The sequence below is a fragment of the Panthera onca genome, chromosome D4 (genome assembly GCF_046562875.1).
Source record: "Panthera onca isolate mPanOnc1 chromosome D4, mPanOnc1 haplotype 2, whole genome shotgun sequence".
NCBI classification, from domain to species: Eukaryota; Metazoa; Chordata; class Mammalia; order Carnivora; family Felidae; genus Panthera; species Panthera onca.
In genome coordinates, this window is record NC_138351.1 from 62137047 (window position 1) to 62154734 (window position 17688).

The 17688-nt window shown below is 44.6% G+C and overlaps 2 protein-coding genes across 2 annotated transcripts; one reads left to right on the plus strand and one right to left on the minus strand.

Moving 5' to 3' along the window:
• Positions 1-3643: 3643 nt before the first annotated feature.
• Positions 3644-10236, minus strand: ALG2 (ALG2 alpha-1,3/1,6-mannosyltransferase). Its single transcript, XM_060609211.3, has 2 exons — positions 9628-10236; positions 3644-6434 (listed from the first exon to the last, which is right to left on the minus strand). The coding sequence occupies exons 1-2, from the start codon at positions 10096-10098 to the stop codon at positions 5532-5534; spliced, it is 1374 nt and encodes a 457-aa protein (XP_060465194.1). The 5' UTR covers positions 10099-10236; the 3' UTR covers positions 3644-5531.
• Positions 10237-10238: 2 nt separating this feature from the next.
• Positions 10239-17211, plus strand: SEC61B (SEC61 translocon subunit beta). The gene is made up of 4 exons (XM_060609212.3): positions 10239-10442; positions 10635-10732; positions 13332-13433; positions 16928-17211. The coding sequence occupies exons 1-4, from the start codon at positions 10440-10442 to the stop codon at positions 17013-17015; spliced, it is 291 nt and encodes a 96-aa protein (XP_060465195.1). The 5' UTR covers positions 10239-10439; the 3' UTR covers positions 17016-17211.
• Positions 17212-17688: the final 477 nt, after the last annotated feature.

A 17688-nucleotide genomic window follows, 5' to 3' on the forward strand; every position in this document is an offset into this window, starting at 1 on the left:
TTGTGCCTGGCCTCTTTCACTCAGCAGCAGGCTTTTGAGATTCATCCGTGTCATTGTGTTTACTGCTAGTTCACTCCTTTTTATTGCCGAGAAGTGTTCCATTGTATAATACAACCACATTTTGTTGATCTATTATCATTCACCTATTGATGGGCACTTGGATTGTTTTCAGCTTTTGACTATTAATACATTAAACAGCTATGAATATGTGAATAAGTCTTTGTTCAGATATATGTGTTCACTTATTTTAAGCAAAATACCTAGAAGGGGAATTGTTGGTTTGGACGGCTGGTGTCATGTTTAACTTTGTAAGAAACTGTCAAAGTGCTTTCCAAAGCGTACTTTTTAATATTTCCACCAGCAATGGGTGAGAGTCTAGGTGTTCCATATGTTTGTCAACATTCTTACTGAGAGTTTTTCATTCTATGGGCATGTACTGGTGTCTCATTGTGGTTTAAATTTGCATTTTCTTGATGACCTATGATGTTGAGCATCTTCTCATGTGCTTATGGGCTATGTGCATACTTTCTGCAAAGTGGCCTTTCGAATCTTCTGCTCTTTAAAAAATGTGGGTTATTTGTCCTTTTGAGTTGTTAAGAATTCTTTACATATCCTGGCTGCAGGTCTTTATCAGATAAATTAACTATGAATATTTTCTCTCAGTCTGTGTCTTGCCTTTTCATTTTTTTAAAACACAGTGTCCTTTGAAGAGCAGCAGTTTTTAATTTTGATGAGACTTGACTTATCAATCTTTCCCTTTAGGCTTTGTGCTTTTTGTGTCCTATCTAGGACATCTTTCCCTACCCCAAGGTTATGGAGATTTTCTTCTGTTTTCTTTTCTAAGTTCTGCAGTCTAGCTTTTATATTTAGGCCTAGAATCCCCTTCAAGTTCATTTTTGTGTATCGTGTGTGGTAAAGGTTGAGGTTTTTTTCTCCCCCATACAGGTATCCAATTGTTCCACGCCATTTCTTGAATAGACAAATCTTTTCCCCGCTGAGTTTCTCAGCACCTTTGGCAAAAATCAATTGACTGCATATGTGCAGATGTATTTTAGGACTCAGTTCTGTTGGATTGATCTATTCGTCGTCTGTCCTCACTTTGGTACCACACTGTCTTGACTGTTGGGAAACCTCCCAATGTTGAGTTAAGCAGTGCACAAATTGACAGGGAACTACTCCTTTTGGGGTGGTTTAAACCACCTGTCCATTGCCCCATGGTGTGACTTGCCCTGGCACAGGCAGACTCCCAACGCTACTCTTAAGGGCAATTCATCCAGCCTGTGAAACACTGCCTTCATCCCTAACAAGCTCATGACACGCTGTAATTTACAAATCAGCTTCACATCCTCTGGCTCACTCATTTACATACTGATTCAGCCCCTCCAACTCGCTCTTATCTGTCCTTCTCCACAACCGCCCCGTGGGGCAGGCTACTTAGTTCTGATCATACCACTTTATGGATAAGGAAACGTAGACTTCAGGATTATTGGCATCAAGACACCTTCTCAATAGTTGTGGAACCCTGGAATTCTAGAAGTAATCCAGAAAAACAAAGGCCAATCTGATTTAATCGTTTTAGCAGTCTGTTCTAATTGTGCCTGCCAACATCTTGGGTGAGTGGCAGGTCACAAAGGTAAGCCCCATCTACGCCTGTACCCCTCCGCCCCCAACACACACACACACACACACACACACACACACACACACACACACACTGTCTTCTATATTTGTCTGAAATGACATCAGTAGCTGGCCTAGTGATAGTTTTGCTCATGTTCACATCTCTGGGTCACAACAATTCACCCTTATTGTGAGCCCCACGCAATCCTCCGATCCTTCTGACAAGGCCAGAGTGCTGGCTCCAGCAGCCCCTTGGCTCAGGAATCAGTATGGTAAAATCCCTCTCTTTCCTCCCTCCCAAGGGTTACCGTTTGATCAGAGGACAGGTCGGAAACGGAGTCTGGCATTTGGAAAGCTCCCATCCCCCAGCTAATAGGCATGGCACTGGTGTTTGGATCGTGGCATTCTCATAGGCTGCTGGGGATGGAGTTGCAGAGGCTCAGGTTAGGGATAAAAAACTGAGGGGTTCAAAGGAAGTGGCAGGAGATGAGGTTTTTGATAAAAGTGGAGGGGATGTGAGGGGCTTCATTAAGAAGTTAGAGGAGAGTTACGATGACACTGTGTGACCTCAGGCAGGTCCTTTTTTCTTTTGAGGCCTCAGTTTTCCCACCTGTGCAAGAACAAATTAGGCTGGGTGACCTCTGGGGTCCTATTCAGCTGAGTGGATTTGATAGTGGGAGTTGGAAACGCAAAGAAAGGCGGTCACAGGGCAGTTGGCGCCACTGACAGAGGCGAACAGACAGCAGGTCGGTGAAGCGTGCGCGTAGGTGCCTCATTCTCCTTACGTTAGGAGAGGTGGAGCCAGGTAGCACACGTGGGGCTGGGGACTGGGCAGGGTAGAGGTGGCGAAGCATTTACTGGAGAGGCATCTGTTGGACCTTGCCGATCTGGCATCAGACAGCTGGGTTCGTTACAGCCCCAGGGCTTCCTAGCTGCAAGCTGCAGCTTTTCCACTGTCAACACAGCTACAAGAACTATCTGCAGCGACCCTGTGAAGAGCAAATGAGACAACGTGGAAAGACCTTTGCAAACTCTGAAGTTTGCGGTATTTACCGAGGGGGGACGGGCTAAGATTTCCTGGTATGTGCAGTCCTGGATGGATTGGGTAGCTGTGGTGAATCCTGGCTCATTCCCTTTTTAGCTGTGTGCCCTTGAGCAAGCCTTTCATCTCCCTGAGCTCCCTGGGGGATAAAATGGGGGATAACCAGAGGCATCTCACGAGATGGCTCTGAGGCTGAAAAGGGAAAACGACTGGCAAAACCTTTCTAACCCTGAGGACCTCAACAGGCCTGCCTGCAGTGCTGTAGAGGGTTTCACGGAAGAAGGGCCACACAATGAGTTTGGTTAGGGGGAAGGCAAACGGAATGGTAGAGTGGTTGGACTGTGGAACCGGAGAGCCTGGAGACTGTTCATCCCTCCGCGCTGTGTGACACAGGCAAGCTGCTTAACCACACTCACCTATAAAGGCAAGAACCCACACGCCTCATAGAACCGTTAGGATAGATCAGTTGTCTGCTATGAATTGTCATGCCCAGCACACAGTGATTGCTAGAAGAATTACTATTGATAGGGTCCTGGACAACTCACTTCAGTGTGCCATGCTTCTATTTTCCCTAGCTCCAGCTTAGTTTTGGAAGCTGTGAATACGTCTTATGGGCAAAGCTCCATCCTAGGTCTAGGAGCCAGGAGCGAATCCATCAGGGGCTAGAAGCTCACGGCACGCAGAGTTCTGCATCCTTCACCCCCCATCTTTGGTCTTATTGTCACCTGCCGGGGTAGACAAAGAAGGGAAATTAAACTTAAGGCCCATGAAGTCCTGTAGTCCATTTTGCTAGGATCTGCGTAAAAATGGCCAAATAGGCAAAAGTTGTAGTGCTCTGAAGGGGTAAACACCAGTTATGGATCAGAGCATGCATGACTCTGTCCTAAACTCAGTGGTCTGAGCCACCAGGCCTTTCTGCAAAGCCTGTGGTTCCTTGGAGGAACACGTGCACCAGGCCACAAAACACAAAACCCACAAAATGGGGATGACCAACTTTATTGGACTGTAAGCTTTCACAATGACAAAGAAAAGCAAAGTCAACTTTTCATTCCACAAAAGACTTCATATATTTGACTCTCATTTTAGAGAACTCCTTTTTTGGTACAGTCATTTTATTGCATATTAAATATTAAAATATTCCTGTGATACAGACTAAGGTGATAAATTACAACCTGAAAGTTCATTCTGTAAAGAACCCCCAAAGCGCAGCATGAACCCACATGGAACTTCTGCAGTTTTCAATATCCCCACATTACAAAATAGCTAATATTTATGTAGCCCATCCCACGTGCCAAGTACTGTTTTAAGTACTTTACATATAGTATGGTAATCTATCATAACTACTCTGTGAAGAACATAGAATATTACAGCTGATGAAGAAGTTGAGGCACAAAAATTAAGTAATTTGCCCAGTCACTGCCACAGGCTGTTAGGCTCTCAGGTCTGTGCTCTGAGAATTGATGAACGTGGAGCCTTTGGCTAGCGATCACTGCTCTTTTTTAAAAATGAATTTGGGGTATCTGGGTGTCTCAGTCAGTTGAGTGTCTGTCTGACTCTAGATTTCGGCTCAGGTCATGATCTCACGGTTTGTGGGATTGAGCCCTGTGTCGGGCTCTGTGCTGACGATGCGGAGCCTGCTTGGGATTCTCTCTCTCCCTCTCTCTCTGCCCCTCCACGGCTCACATGTGCACATGCGCTCTTTCTCAAAATAAATAAACTAAAAAAAAATTGAATTTAGCCTTTGGGGTGCTTGACTGGATCAGTTGGTAGAACATGGGACTCTTGATCTTAGGGTTGTGAGTTCAGGCCCCACGCTGGGAGGGAATAAAAAAATAAATAAGTTTATCTGTAAAGATACGTTGAAAAGTGCTTTAATGTTTATTTGTCCTTAGACCAACAGCTAAGTAAGGAACTGTAAGACTGGTCAGTGCCCCGAAAGGGCTAGGGTACATGGAAGGCAAACACCACGTGCAGGCTGGGAGGAGGGAGGAGGGTTAAGCCTCACAGCCATGGCACCTAAGGCAGGCCTTGAAGGATACAAAGCAATTGTGGCTTACACTTGGTAGGAGCTCACTTAACAAAACACCAACATTAACAAAGCTGAGGACTCTGAGGACATGAAGATGCCAACCATACGGAAGAGGCACACTCATGAGTGACACTGTCCCCTCACTTCAACATCTAGTTTACTCTAGTTTTGGACTTCAGACCTGGTTGTCTACGTTCCTAACAATACCACACAGATCAAGAGGTCCAAATCTAATGTTATTTTCTTTTCCTATGATAAACATCTATTAATGTAATGTCTCAGTGTGCAAAAACATAATAAATCATCTTTGTAAAAAAGTACAGAACATTCTTGCTATGGATCCAGGCAAAAGGTATGACTAACAAAAATTTCCTAATGGAGGACAGTGAAGGCTTAGGTGCATTGATTTTGGGAACTACGGTGACCCTGTTTTCATTATGCTATGAACCCAAATTAATCGACTTTAATGATGACGTACTTAGACTATCAAAACCAAGTAAGGCACACTATGACTCAAAATTCATAGGCAGAGCAACAAAAATCCAGAGAAAATATAATTAAAATACTCTGCTGAATGTAGAACTGTATCATTTTTATATCTTAATCAATACTGGTAAGACGTGGAATAATCATAGCATAAAACATACCTTCTTTTTCTGAAAAAGTAGATGGGAAGGTGTGGTGTATAGTAAAGTGGCTCAGATTCAAGATTCAAGTATATTTTTCTTTTAATCTTGTCTGTAATAGATTCTAGGTTTCTTTCTTGGTTTCAAAAGTGAGTCTACAAGCTACAGAAAATGAAATTATGAATACAGCATAAAGGCCTTTAAAAAATTCTGATTATACCAGCAGTTTGGCGACATACTGGTAGAGCTGTTCCGTAAAAGCTTCAGAGGAAAACTTTTCCTTCACCCTGGCTCTCCCGGCCAGTCCCATTGCGGCTTTTAAGGAAGGTTCATGGATGAACTTTTCCATTGCTTCTGAGAAGTGCACAGGGTCAGGCTCACACAGAAACCCTGTGACACCGTGGACGATGGACTCCAAGGGCCCACCCGAATTAACAGCAATGACTGGGCACTGCATGTACATGGCCTCCAAAGGGACGATGCCAAAGTGTTCATTGCTTGGTGTGTAAAGCACGCAGGTACAGCCGCAGAGGAGTGAGATTTTCTGTTTGTCTGAGAAAGACCGCAGGAAGGTCACATACTGTGCAAGGTCGGACTGCTGGACCATTTTCTTCAATTCCTGATAGTGTTCCACATTCTCCAGGACTCTTTCGTCATACCCACCAGCCATGATTAGGTGAACCTTGTCCCAATCTTGGGATGTCAATCTTCCACGCAGTTTTATGAGGGCTTCCAGCGCCAAAGTCAGATTTTTCTTCCTTTCGTATCTGTTGATGGAGAGGAACAGGAATTTCTTCCCCTTGGGGATGAGGTCATCAAGCTTTTCAGAAACAGCTGAGTCAAAGCTGGTGACATTCAGAGATGGGTAGAGGATATCAGGGTCTACGTGAGATAGGGACTTGAATGTTTCCTTGAAAATGGCAGCTGTAAACCGGCTGTTGACCAAGATGCAGTCTGCCATGCCTGTGGTATATTCCTCTATCCAGTCGATCGGAGCCCTGTATAAGCGTTTAAGCAACGAATCTCTCCTGGTGAGCAGCAGATCTGGGAAATGACAATAAAACAGGATCTTCTTACGCCGTCTGGCCAGCTTGAGCACTGGGATACAGGCAGACACCTAGCCAAAGCAAAAATCAACAGCAGATATAGACTGGTCAACTCAACTTCAACCAGTCAAAAGCATACCCATCCACCCTGCCTGCTAGTCTGTGGGCTCATTGTGGGCAATGTCTGATTCTGCTTGTGTTCCCCTAGACTCTCATCCAGTACAATGGCTGGTGTATAGAAGGCTCACAGACACCTGCTGGCTGTGTGCTAAGTACTTACAGCTGCAGATCCAAATGTTTCCTCTAGAACAGCGCTGTTCGACAGAAGTAAAAATCTAATAACCATACTACAAATTTTTTGAGGGTGAAATTTAAAGAATATCAAATTCTTATTATTCCAAAATGTAATCAATTATCATAAAAGACACTTTACATTTGATTTTTATTAAACCTTTAAAATCAGATGTATATTTTACACTACACCACATCTCAGTTCAGACTAGCCACGCTTCAAGTGCTTAAGAGCCACATGTGTCTAGTGGCTACCACAATGGACACAGCAGCTCTATCTAGTGTTTCTCCTCCTAAGGAACTAGATGAACTACAGTAGTTTATAGTATAGGCTCTGGAATCAAGATTGCCAGCTGTGTGATCACGAGCAAGTAATCTACCTCTCTTTGTGCCTCAGTTTTCTCTTCTGTAACAAGGCAACAGCTGCAGTTCCAAAAACCCTTGTATGGTTTTTGTGATTATTAAATGCACAGGTGTGTGTAAAATGCTTAAGAATTTAGCACACAGTATGTGCTCAATAAATGTTAACCATAATCATTACTAAGCATGAACTATATGCTGGCATTCCTAGAGACCTTCCTGTTGGGTAATCTGTATAAGTTACTTGATCTCTAGCTCACTTATCACCTGAAGAATACTGCGAGATTTATCCAAAGCTTCTTAGTTAGAAAGTAGCAGATATGGAACCAAATCCAGGTCTCCTACTTCCAAGCTGTTTTTTTCCCCTATTCACTAGTCTCAGCTGCCTCCTTTTTTTTTTTTTTTTTTTTTAATTAAATTTTAGGACGAAACAGATGATCTTGGGATGACTCTTCAGTTACTTAAAAAAATTTTTTTTAATGTTTATTTATTTTTGACAGAGAGAGAGAGAGAGAGCGAGCATGAGCGAGGGAGGGGCAGAGAGAGAGGGAGACACAGAATCCGAAACAGCTCCAGGCTCTGAGCTGTCAGCACAGAGCCCGACGCAGGGCTCGAACTCACAGACTGCAAGATCATGCCTTGAGCCGAAGTCGGATGCTCAACCGACTGAGCCACCCAGGCGCCCCTCAGCTGCCTCATGCTTAATGACTAGTTACACATGCAGGATATTTGGAAATGTCCACATTTCTTAAAAAGAAACAGCTTCTATACAAGCAAGGATGACCAAAGTAATTCAGGAATAATAATTAAAGGAACACACAATTACAAATGTTAAACATTTTCCACTTATCAGTTTGGCAAAGATTAAAATGGTTGATAACACCCAATGTGCACAAGAGCATGGAATAACAGGAATAACATGAACAGGAAGAACATGGAATAAAAGGAATAACACTGTGGGAGAGCAAAGTGACACGACCTCTTTGAAAGCTTAATTTGGCAATAGCTATTGATATTTAAAATAAACTCTTTGGGGATACCTGGGTGGCTCAATCGGTTAAGTGTCTGACTTCATCTCAGGTCATGATCTCGAGGTTCATGGGTTCAAGCCCCATGTCAGGCTCTGTGCTGACAACTCAGACCCTGGAGCCTGCTTGGGATTCTGTCTCTCTCTCTCTGTCCCTCCCCCATTCTCTCTCTTGAAAATAAATAAACATTAAAATTTTTTTTTTAAATAAAATAAAATAAACTCTTGGAGGGGCCCTTGGGTGGCTGAGTCTAATCACCCGACTTTGGAACTTCGGTTCAGGTCATGACCTCACAGTCTGTGGGTTCAAGCCCCACGTTGGGCTCTGTGTTGACAGCTCAGAGCCTGGAGACCGCTTCAGGTTCTGGGTCTCCCTCTTTCTCTTCCCATCCCCTGCTCGTGTTCTGTCTCTCTCTGTCTCTCAAAAATAAATAAATACTTAAAAAATAATTTAAAAAAACCCCTCTTGGACACCAACTTTGTTTCTAGGAATTTACTCAAAGGACATGCGGACAGAAGTACAAAGAAAAAGGATACAAGGATGCCCACTACAACACTGATCTATTTGCAAAAAACTGGTCACAATGAGCATCCTTTAACAGAATAATGTATAAATTATAGTACTTTCAAACAAAAGCAGATTTTCCAGCAACCATTATGAAGCATGAAGTGAATCTCTAATATTGATATATACGGATGTCTCAAACAGAAATTTGGGGTGAAAAAAAGGTTAAGTTATCATATAGTAGGTGTGCCACAATCCTCATTATTACAATTAAGATGCATCTGAGAACAGACACATACGTTAGAGCAGCCACAGGCAATTTCGGGAAGAATCCAGGAGAAACTGCTAACAGTGGCTACTTTTATGGAGTGGAACTGGGATGGAACGTTTATACTATTTGAATTTTTGTTCTGAATAAACGTTACTTTCTAAAATAAATTGAGGGAAAAAAAAAAGAAGAAAAGAAGAAGGCGTAGAGTCCAAAATAGCTAGAGCCCAGATCCAAGTAGACATTATTTATAAAGAACTCTGACTTCTCCCAAGCCTAATAGGGAGCCATGTTAAAGTTTTAACAGGGGCATGACATGCTTAGCTTGGTGTTTTTAACACTACACTGAGGACGAATGGGGTGGCTTGGCCTCAAAAGCTACAGGCAGTGGGATGCATGTGGCCTGGAAGTGTCAACAAAAATAATGCAAAGAGAGAAGACGTGCAAGTTACTCAGAAGTGAAAGGTGGCTGAAGGCTGACTTCTAACGCTTCTGCTTCTTAAAGCAAGCCCCAAGGCCCATCTATTTCAGAATCGCCGATGATCCTGCGAAAATGCAGCTTTCTGGGCCCCACCTCAGGGCTCCAGGATGAAAGCTTCTGAGAATGGGGCCCTGTGACAACGTACAACTTTAATGTGTCCACACTAAAGTTCGAGAACTAGTCTCACTCCCAATTCTCATCTCTCCAGATCAGTTCGGATCTTTCCGAACCGCAGACCGGGAGAGCTCAGCAGATGCCATGCAGTGCGCCCTCCCTACTGGGAAAAGGAGGCGAGGCGGGGTCGGGCGTGGCCGAACTCACGGCCGCCTCACCTGGTCGCACACGACCACGTCGAACTCCTCGTCGCCGAGAAACAGCACGTACAGCGCCAAGAAGATCATGCGCACGTAGGCGCAGACGGCCGCGCCGCGGCCGCCCCAGCCCAGGCTGCGCGGGAGCCAGTCGCCCGCGCAGCGCACCTGCAGCTCGCGACTATCCGCGAAGCTGTGGCCCGGATCGTAGTGCGCGGTCCAGACCTTCACGCTACATCCGCGCGCCTGCAGCGCCAGCGCCGCGTCCAGTACCAGCCGCTCGGCGCCGCCCACGCCCAGGTCCGGGTGCAGGAACAGCACCGACGGGTTGGGACCAGGGTCTTCGTCTCGGCCCCGCTCCTCCGCCATGGCCGGGATGTCGCGCCAGCGCCCCGCGCCCCTGCGGGGTTCCGCGCATGCTCCTCTCCGGCTCCCAGCGGGCCTCTGCGGGGCCGACCACGCCTCGCGGCGCCTGCGTCGGTTAGGCCACATCAGCGCAAATCTGTGGGCGCCCCGTGTCTGCCAGAGGGAATTTCTCGTCTGACCGTGTCTGTATCCTCCCTTTGGTAGGGAATGGACTCTATGGAGGACGCTGCGATCCAAAGGAAGCAGGCGGAAGGTCTGCACTTCCCACGCAGCGACTGATCAAGTCTCCTGTAACAAAATTTATGCAGGCATATGGTGGGACAACCCAGGCGTCCCTGGAGCCACCGAGGACCCTGCCAGGGGCCTGGGGGCGGGGTCTGAGCCAGCCTCTCCTGCCGCTGGGCCTTTGAGGTCTTCACGGAGCCTTGGCCGTCAGTTTCTGCCTCCAACTCCTTCTAGTCTCCAGCATGGTATGGCGGCCCCGGTCTTCCCTGTTTGACTCTTCCTCTCCCTGGCGCCCCGTCTCTTGCTGTCTGCCTTGCCCTCCTCTTGTGGCAGCCTCGCTGTCCCCAGCCTGTGCGGGTGCTGGTCTTGGCCGCCAGGGCCTGGGGTCTGGGGGCGTGCCGGCGGCGCTCACACTCTCGTTTCGTCTCTCTCTGTAGCCTGGTCCGACTCCCAGTGGTACTAATGTGGGCTCGTCAGGACGCTCTCCCAGCAAAGCGGTGGCTGCCCGGGCGGCCGGATCCACGGTCCGGCAGAGGTAAGGATTCCCGCGACCCTCTGGCTGTGGTGTCAGAGAGATGGGGCCCAAGAATTCGCTGGTCCGGAGGAGACCCCGGAATGAATCACCAGGGCAAAATGAGCTTCAGGCGACGTGGCTGTAGGTCTTTTGTGTCTCGAGAGGGAGGCAATGTTTTCTTCCAGTTGTTCAGTTTGGGACACCGCTGTTAAAAGAGTAAAGTTAACACACGAGTTGGATCAGAGACAACTTTGAGAAAACTGATGTTATTAAACTGGTCTTTGGTCCTGAGCTTTCCCGTCTCATTTTTATTTGGAGGTCCCATCACACTCAGTCTAACAGGACTTGTCTGATAACAAAACTCAGTCTCCTTTCATCCTAGCTTCTGCCCCAGTTATATTTCCCTTTACTTCCATATGGCACTGTTACTAAACACTTGTTTCCCAAAGCCAAAACTTCAGGGTGGTGTTGGATTTTTCTTATGCTCTGTCTCTATTTAGTCATTTGTGAGACCGAATGGGACACAGAAAGCTTCTCATCCGTCCTTTTCTTTTTTATTTTCACTGTTCTAGTTTAGCCCAACTTCTCTCCTCTAGACGTTTGCGTTTTCTACCAAAGTCTTGTCTCCAGATCACTTCCACTCCAATCTGTACTGCCCTCTGATTCTGTCACACATCTTCTTAGTTTCTGTCTCACTTCTTTTTGCTGAACCTTTAAAGGAAAATGGGTGGGGGTGGATACCAATGCTTTTGGTGTTTTTTTTCAGCCCACTTGCCTCTTCTCCTCTTTTGTGATCTAGCAGCAGTGAGCTTAATCCAACAGGACTCACTAGGCAGCCCCTTCACCCATTTATATTTATTCTGCAAGACCAAGTTCAGGGGTTATTTCCTCTTGAGGCCTTTCCTGACTTGGAAAGCAGCAGTAGCTATGAGTCTTCTCTTTGGCTCCCAAAGCATTTTGTTCATGTGGTTATAGTAGCATTTATATTTTTGTATTCATCTGTTTTGTTACGCTTTTTCAGAAATGGCCCATCATCTCTGTCCTACTATAAGACCTGGCATAATAAATGATGAATGAAGGAAGGAATATAGCCATCCTGTAGTCTTGGGATTTTTGAAGGAACCATAGGGCATAGGAAGTGGGAGGCAGTTACACTGTGACCAGAAAGGAAGGGTAAAATAGACCCCTAATAGAAATTTAAGGGATTAAAATGGGCTCTGTCAACTTCTACCTGGCTTTCCAGTGGAGAGATGGGTAGTGTTTTGAGTACATTTGGTATTTCCAGATACCCTGATTATCAAGTCCTCTGCATTGTCCCATGTGCCAGTAGATATGAAAAATCTGTAAAGAGCCTAGACTGATTTCTTTGGATCTCCTGTAATTCCGGGAGACTTTGAGAATAAGCACTGCAGTTGGGAGGTTGTGGGAATAGTGGGAAGTGCGTGGGTCCTAGTCCTGGCTCAACTGGTGACTTATCCTGTCCATACTGGATTTACTATCTAGTTCAAGTTCCTTTTTATGAACAAGGAGGAAAATTTCAGGTACCTACCCCACAGCTTAAACGATGTATATCCTTGTGTGTAAAGGCTGTTCCAATCCCTGTATGATTATGTTTGCTATTTACAATCAGCTTTCTCATAGAAACAGCCATATACATGGACTTCTAAGTCCCCAGGCTACCGTATAGCCTATAATCAATGTGTCTGCACTAGAGTCTGGGGTAAAGGCCCCATGGCAAGGGGATTAGGAGCAGAGCTGGAAGGGCAGCGAGAAGAGATAGGGGCAGCAGGGTTTTCACTTCTGGCTTTTCCCTGTGTACCCTGGTCGGTGGCAAAGTGCTATTTGGCTACTTCTGTGTTCTAGGGCTGCCTGTACCACACAACTCGTTTGCCAACCCTTGATCCCCTTGTGAGGGACGTTCTGGCTGGATGTTGTCTGCGGTTTTCATATCTTACCTCTCTGCCCAAGATCTATAGATAGTATATCCAAATAGAGAAAACGGATTACAAAATAATTTTTTCTAAACTCTATACTCCATTTTAGGACCTGGATTACAGTAAGAGCTTAATTGTTTTGGTTTTTTTGGTAGCAAGTACAGTAACTTAAAAACATTTTAAAGTAGTCATTTTAAAATCTGATTAAATGGATGCAGGGCTTTTAAGCAGGGGTTTATTACTTGACTTCACAAAAACACGTTTGAAGAGAAACTGAAGTGCATTGTCCAAATGAGGCACCCATGGTATGTGGGCAAGTGGATGGGCTCGAGTCAGAACTGGGTCCACTGCCTAGGTTGGCTGCTTGCTGGCTGTGTGGTCCTAGGCCCTTTACTTAACCTTTTATGAGCCTGTTTCCCTCATTTATAAAATGGAAATGGTGACTACTTACTGGGGTTGTTGTATTCCTTGGGATATGGCAGTACTCAGTCCTTAGTGGTTTTCCTGATAATGGAGTAAAAGCAAGAATTTGGGGGGTTCAAGGGAAGAGAAGTTTTTTGGTTTTTTTGTGGGTTTTTTTTTTTGTTGTTTGTTTGGTCTTTAACAACGTAGTGGTCACAAATGCTATAATGCTGGCATAAGGGCATCAGAGAAGTAGCCGTTTGTAATATTTCTTTTCTTTCCAGAAAAAATGCTAGCTGTGGAACAAGGAGTGCGGGTCGCACAACCTCAGCAGGCACAGGGGGCATGTGGCGATTCTACACCGAAGACTCCCCTGGGCTCAAGGTGTAAGTTTTGGGAGCCGACCTTGCATTTCTGTCCAGTGTCGCATGGCCGTCGGCAGCGCTGTCTCTGCCACCAGCGGGGTTTGCTTTGATGAGATTTACAGTGCACAACGGCTGCATTCGTGCCAGGCGGGCTGGGTTTGGTTTGTCTGTGTATCAGTCAATCAGCTTAGGGCCTGGAATAACATCTCTCCTTGGATTGAGTGGCAGCAAGGGAGAATCTTCACGTGGCTGTGTCAGAAGAAATGAATGGGAACAGAGAGAGCTGGAGGGAAAGCTGCTTAATGAGGTGAAATTGCTCTTCGTTTGGTGTTCTTGTCCCACCGTGAGTAATAGGAGTGACCGCTTGAATTGGCGTCGGGTGAGTTTGCAAAGCTCTCCTGGAGGAACAGGCTGATACTGTTACAGCCTAATGGGAGTTTCTCCGTCAGGCTGTGTTACCAGACGTTCTTTGGCCTCCTTGCGTTTGCTGGGCGGTGAGTAGACCCTGGAGGGTGAACATGTCACTTTCTGAGTTCGTAGGTCCGGCAGTGCTCATTAGGTGATGGGAAGTGGGCGTCCAGGGTCCCCAGGGTCCCTAGGCCTCGCTCGCCTTGCAGTTTCTGGTACTGTGTGCCAGACCTGATCCGCAGGTCTCTGCGTGTGAGGCTCCAGAACACCACTGCTTACAGCTGTTTCCTGCAGCTGAGGAACTGGAATACTGATGCGCTCGTTTGCTCACAGAGGCACTTACAAGGCAAAGACAGCAGGAGCTGGAACTACATCTTTTTTTTTTTCCCCCTCACTTACTTATTTATTTATTTTTATTACAATTTATTGTTACATTGGCTTCCATACAACGCCCAGTGCTCATCACCCGCTTTTCGCTCTCCCCCACCCCCATAAACTCTCAGTTTGTTCTCACTATTTAAGAGTCTCTTATGCTTTGCCTCCCTCCCTCCCTGTTTGTAACTTTTTTTTTTCCCCTTCCCCTCCCCATCGTCTTCTGGTAAGTTTCTCAAGATCTACATATGAGTGAGAACATACAGTGTCTGTCCTTAACTTATTTCACTTAGCATAATACCCCCCAGTTCCATCCACGTTGCTGCAAATGGCCAGATTTCATTCTTTCTCATTGCCAAGTAGTATTCCATTGGATATATAAACCACATTTTCTTTATCCATTCATCCGCTGATGGACATTTAGGCTTTTTCCATAATTTGGCTACTGTTGAAAGCGCTGCTATAAACATTGGGGTACATGTGCCCCTATGCATCAGCATTCCTGCATCCTTTGGATAAATTCCCAGTAGTGCTATTGCTGGTCATAGGGTAGTTCTATTTTTAATGTTTTGAGGAGCCTCCACACTGTGTTCCGGAGCGTCTGCACCAGTTTGCACTTCCAGCAGCCGGGCAGGAGCTGGAATACACCTTCTGACTGTGCAGTCCCATGCTCTTTCCACATGGCTTGTCTGCTAGAAAAAGACAAAATTACATTTACTTGGATTAGCTTAATTAACTTGACTAGTAGCTTGACTCGGATCGCAAATGTAGTTGAGTAAGAGTTCCTTGGAATTCTTGAGATTTGGTTTTACTTGATTTTTTACTGTTGTCGTGAAGATTTATGAGGTGAGAACATATTTAGGAAATAATTCTTGGGGTTGGGATGTGTGAGTTGGTATTAAAAACCTTTTGGTCTTTGTTCGAGGTAATCTTTAGGAGTATTTCAGAGAGAAATTTTGAAGCCTCTTGCTCTTCATGGTATCCAGAGGACTTAATTGTATACTCTTGTCAAGAAGGTGGTAAAACCTCTTCGTAGGCGTCTGGCTTGTGCTTGCTCTGGGCTTTGTGTTGTTGAACCGCCAGGCTTGCTTGCTGCTGCTTAGTGCTTGAGTCCTCCCAGGATAGAAGCTGTTCCTTGAAGTGTCGTAAACCACAGTTTCATCCTCAGGAGGAGAGCGATATTTTTGATGAAAGGATGCAGTTGGGAATTTATATCCACAGATTCACATCTTGGGTCTTGTTGCTGGTTCTTCTTAGGAGTTCAGAATTATTTTCAGGCTGATAATAATTGCATTTCCTGGAGCTTAGTGTAAGCCTGCATTGTGTTCGTATTATTTATTTAACACCTCAACAACCCTATGGGAGAGGCGCCGGGATTATCCCCATTTTACAGATGAGGAAAATGAGGCTCGGAGAAGGTAAGTAACAGGGCCATGGTCACAGCTCATGAGTGACAGAGTTGGGTCCCAGACTCCAGCTCTCTGGGAGCTGCGCTCTCAGCTTTATGTTCCGTGTCTGGTGTTGCTCTAACATTGCACCAAAGTAGAGGGTATGATCAAGTGTAACTCAATGAAGATTGCTTCCCATGTATTTTTAAATTTGTTTATTTCAGTAATTGTACAGATTTTGGAAGAACGGAATAGTGTAGCAAGGACTTTGATCTGTGTTGTTTATCGGCCACTGATGGACTCTTACTCCACTGCTCCACTGGGTTACTCCACTCACTGCCTTCACGATATTCTGGGGTCTTTTCCAATATCCACTCCCCAGTTGTATCTGGGAGGTGAAGCAACATCTTTTTTTTTTTTTTTTTTTTCTCAATATATGAAATTTATTGTCAAATTGGTTTCCATACAACACCCAGTGTGAAGCAACATCTTAACGGGGTGGGGAGTGGGCTCATTTCACCAGCTAGCATTCACAGGTTGTGTGAGATCAAAGGGTTCTCCCTTTAAGAAACCCATGTACCAATTCTCAACTTGAAAAACTGATTTGATTAGGGAAGCGTTGATGGGTAGAATCTGTTTCCTTCTTATGATAAACTCCTAAATTGAACTAGATGGGAACCTTAAAGAGTAAGATGAGCACTATGTATGGAATTACGAAACCTGAGCTCAAATCTCTTCCTTCCTATTCTGGCTGTGTGCTGTTACGCAAGTAATAATTAGTCTCTGAACATCAGTTTTCCTTATTTATAAAATGAGATTAATATTTGTTCTGGGTCATGAGTTTTGTTGATCAAGTGGAATTACATATTTGAAAACACCTTGTAACTTAGAATGTGATATGTGTCTTTTTATGCCTGATACATTCTAGTTAGACAATGAAGGTTGTCTTTAAATAAATATTAACTTGAAATAACAGTTTGGTAATTGGGTTATTTGCACATAGAGAGTTTGGGAAATTTTTCTTCCTACTTTTTATTATGGAAAATATCAAGTACGTGAAATTACAGAGACTTGTGTCTCCAAGACATCAAATCATTTTATTTATGTATCTTTTAGTATGTCTACTAAAAGATAAGGATTTTTCCTTTCTAAGTAAGCATCATGCCATTTCCACAGCCTCAAAATATCCATAATAATAATTTGGGGGAATATTACTAAATGTTGTAATGATATTCTTGCATGAATCTCAGGTACGCCCCCTGCTTTTCCCCTAGGCAATCTTTAGTGTTACAGATAAAATAATGTATTAGTACTAAAAGTAAGCCTGCCTTCTCTTCTTATTTCCAGTGGCCCTGTTCCAGTATTGGTTATGAGTCTTCTGTTCATCGCTTCTGTATTTATGTTGCACATTTGGGGCAAGTACACTCGTTCATAGATTCGGCTACATCCATCTGTCTGTCATCTGAAGAAGAAGGAAAGAAACCCAACATATCTTGGACCAAAAGCATAGTGATTTTCTGTTTGTGAGAAAGAAATATACTGTAAGCTTATTGTTTTACAGGGAACTTAACAAGAATTGGTTTTAAGGAATCAATTTTTTTCTATGGCTAATAAACTTTTTAATTAATTTATACCAAGTCTCGTTGCTGATCCCTGACTACCAGGGCCCTTAGTCTCTCCAGATTTACAGGTGAATATGCAGAAAACACGTCTTGGGGAGATTGTTTTCTTTGTTGGATTCACAGTTCCTTATATGACCATGTAGTCACTCAAATCCAAGATACTGTAACTGGCCTTGGCTTGTTTTCTTCCAAGTATTTCTGTCCTGGTGATTGTCATTTTATGTGTGCTGTGATTGTTAACGAGTGTGTCTGTGACTCCCATCAGGCAGATCTGTGTTCAGAGGCAGCTGGTACCCAAGGGAACAGCCATAGGGATCATAAACCAGATATCTTGGATAAAATGGTTCCTCATTCTGTTCTTTGTCTCTAAAACTGTAGATAATATTTTTGCCTCTTCTCTCTCTCAGTTCTTAATTCTGTGAGTGTAGACCCGAGATGTCCATTTATTTATCACTGGTTGCTAAATCTGTTTTGAAAGAATTTATT

Bases quoted from the DNA above. Each gene is read 5' to 3' on its own strand.
- SEC61B (XM_060609212.3), top strand. The intron at 10,733-13,331 runs GTAAGGATTCCC...TTTTCTTTCCAG, and splicing joins GGATCCACGGTCCGGCAGAG to AAAAAATGCTAGCTGTGGAA. The intron at 13,434-16,927 runs GTAAGTTTTGGG...TCTTATTTCCAG, and splicing joins GACTCCCCTGGGCTCAAGGT to TGGCCCTGTTCCAGTATTGG.
- ALG2 (XM_060609211.3), bottom strand. From the start codon at position 10,098: ATGTGGCCTAACCGACGCAGGCGCCGCGAGGCGTGGTCGGCCCCGCAG. The intron at 6,435-9,627 runs GTGAGGCGGCCG...TGCTTTGGCTAG, and splicing joins ACGTGGTCGTGTGCGACCAG to GTGTCTGCCTGTATCCCAGT.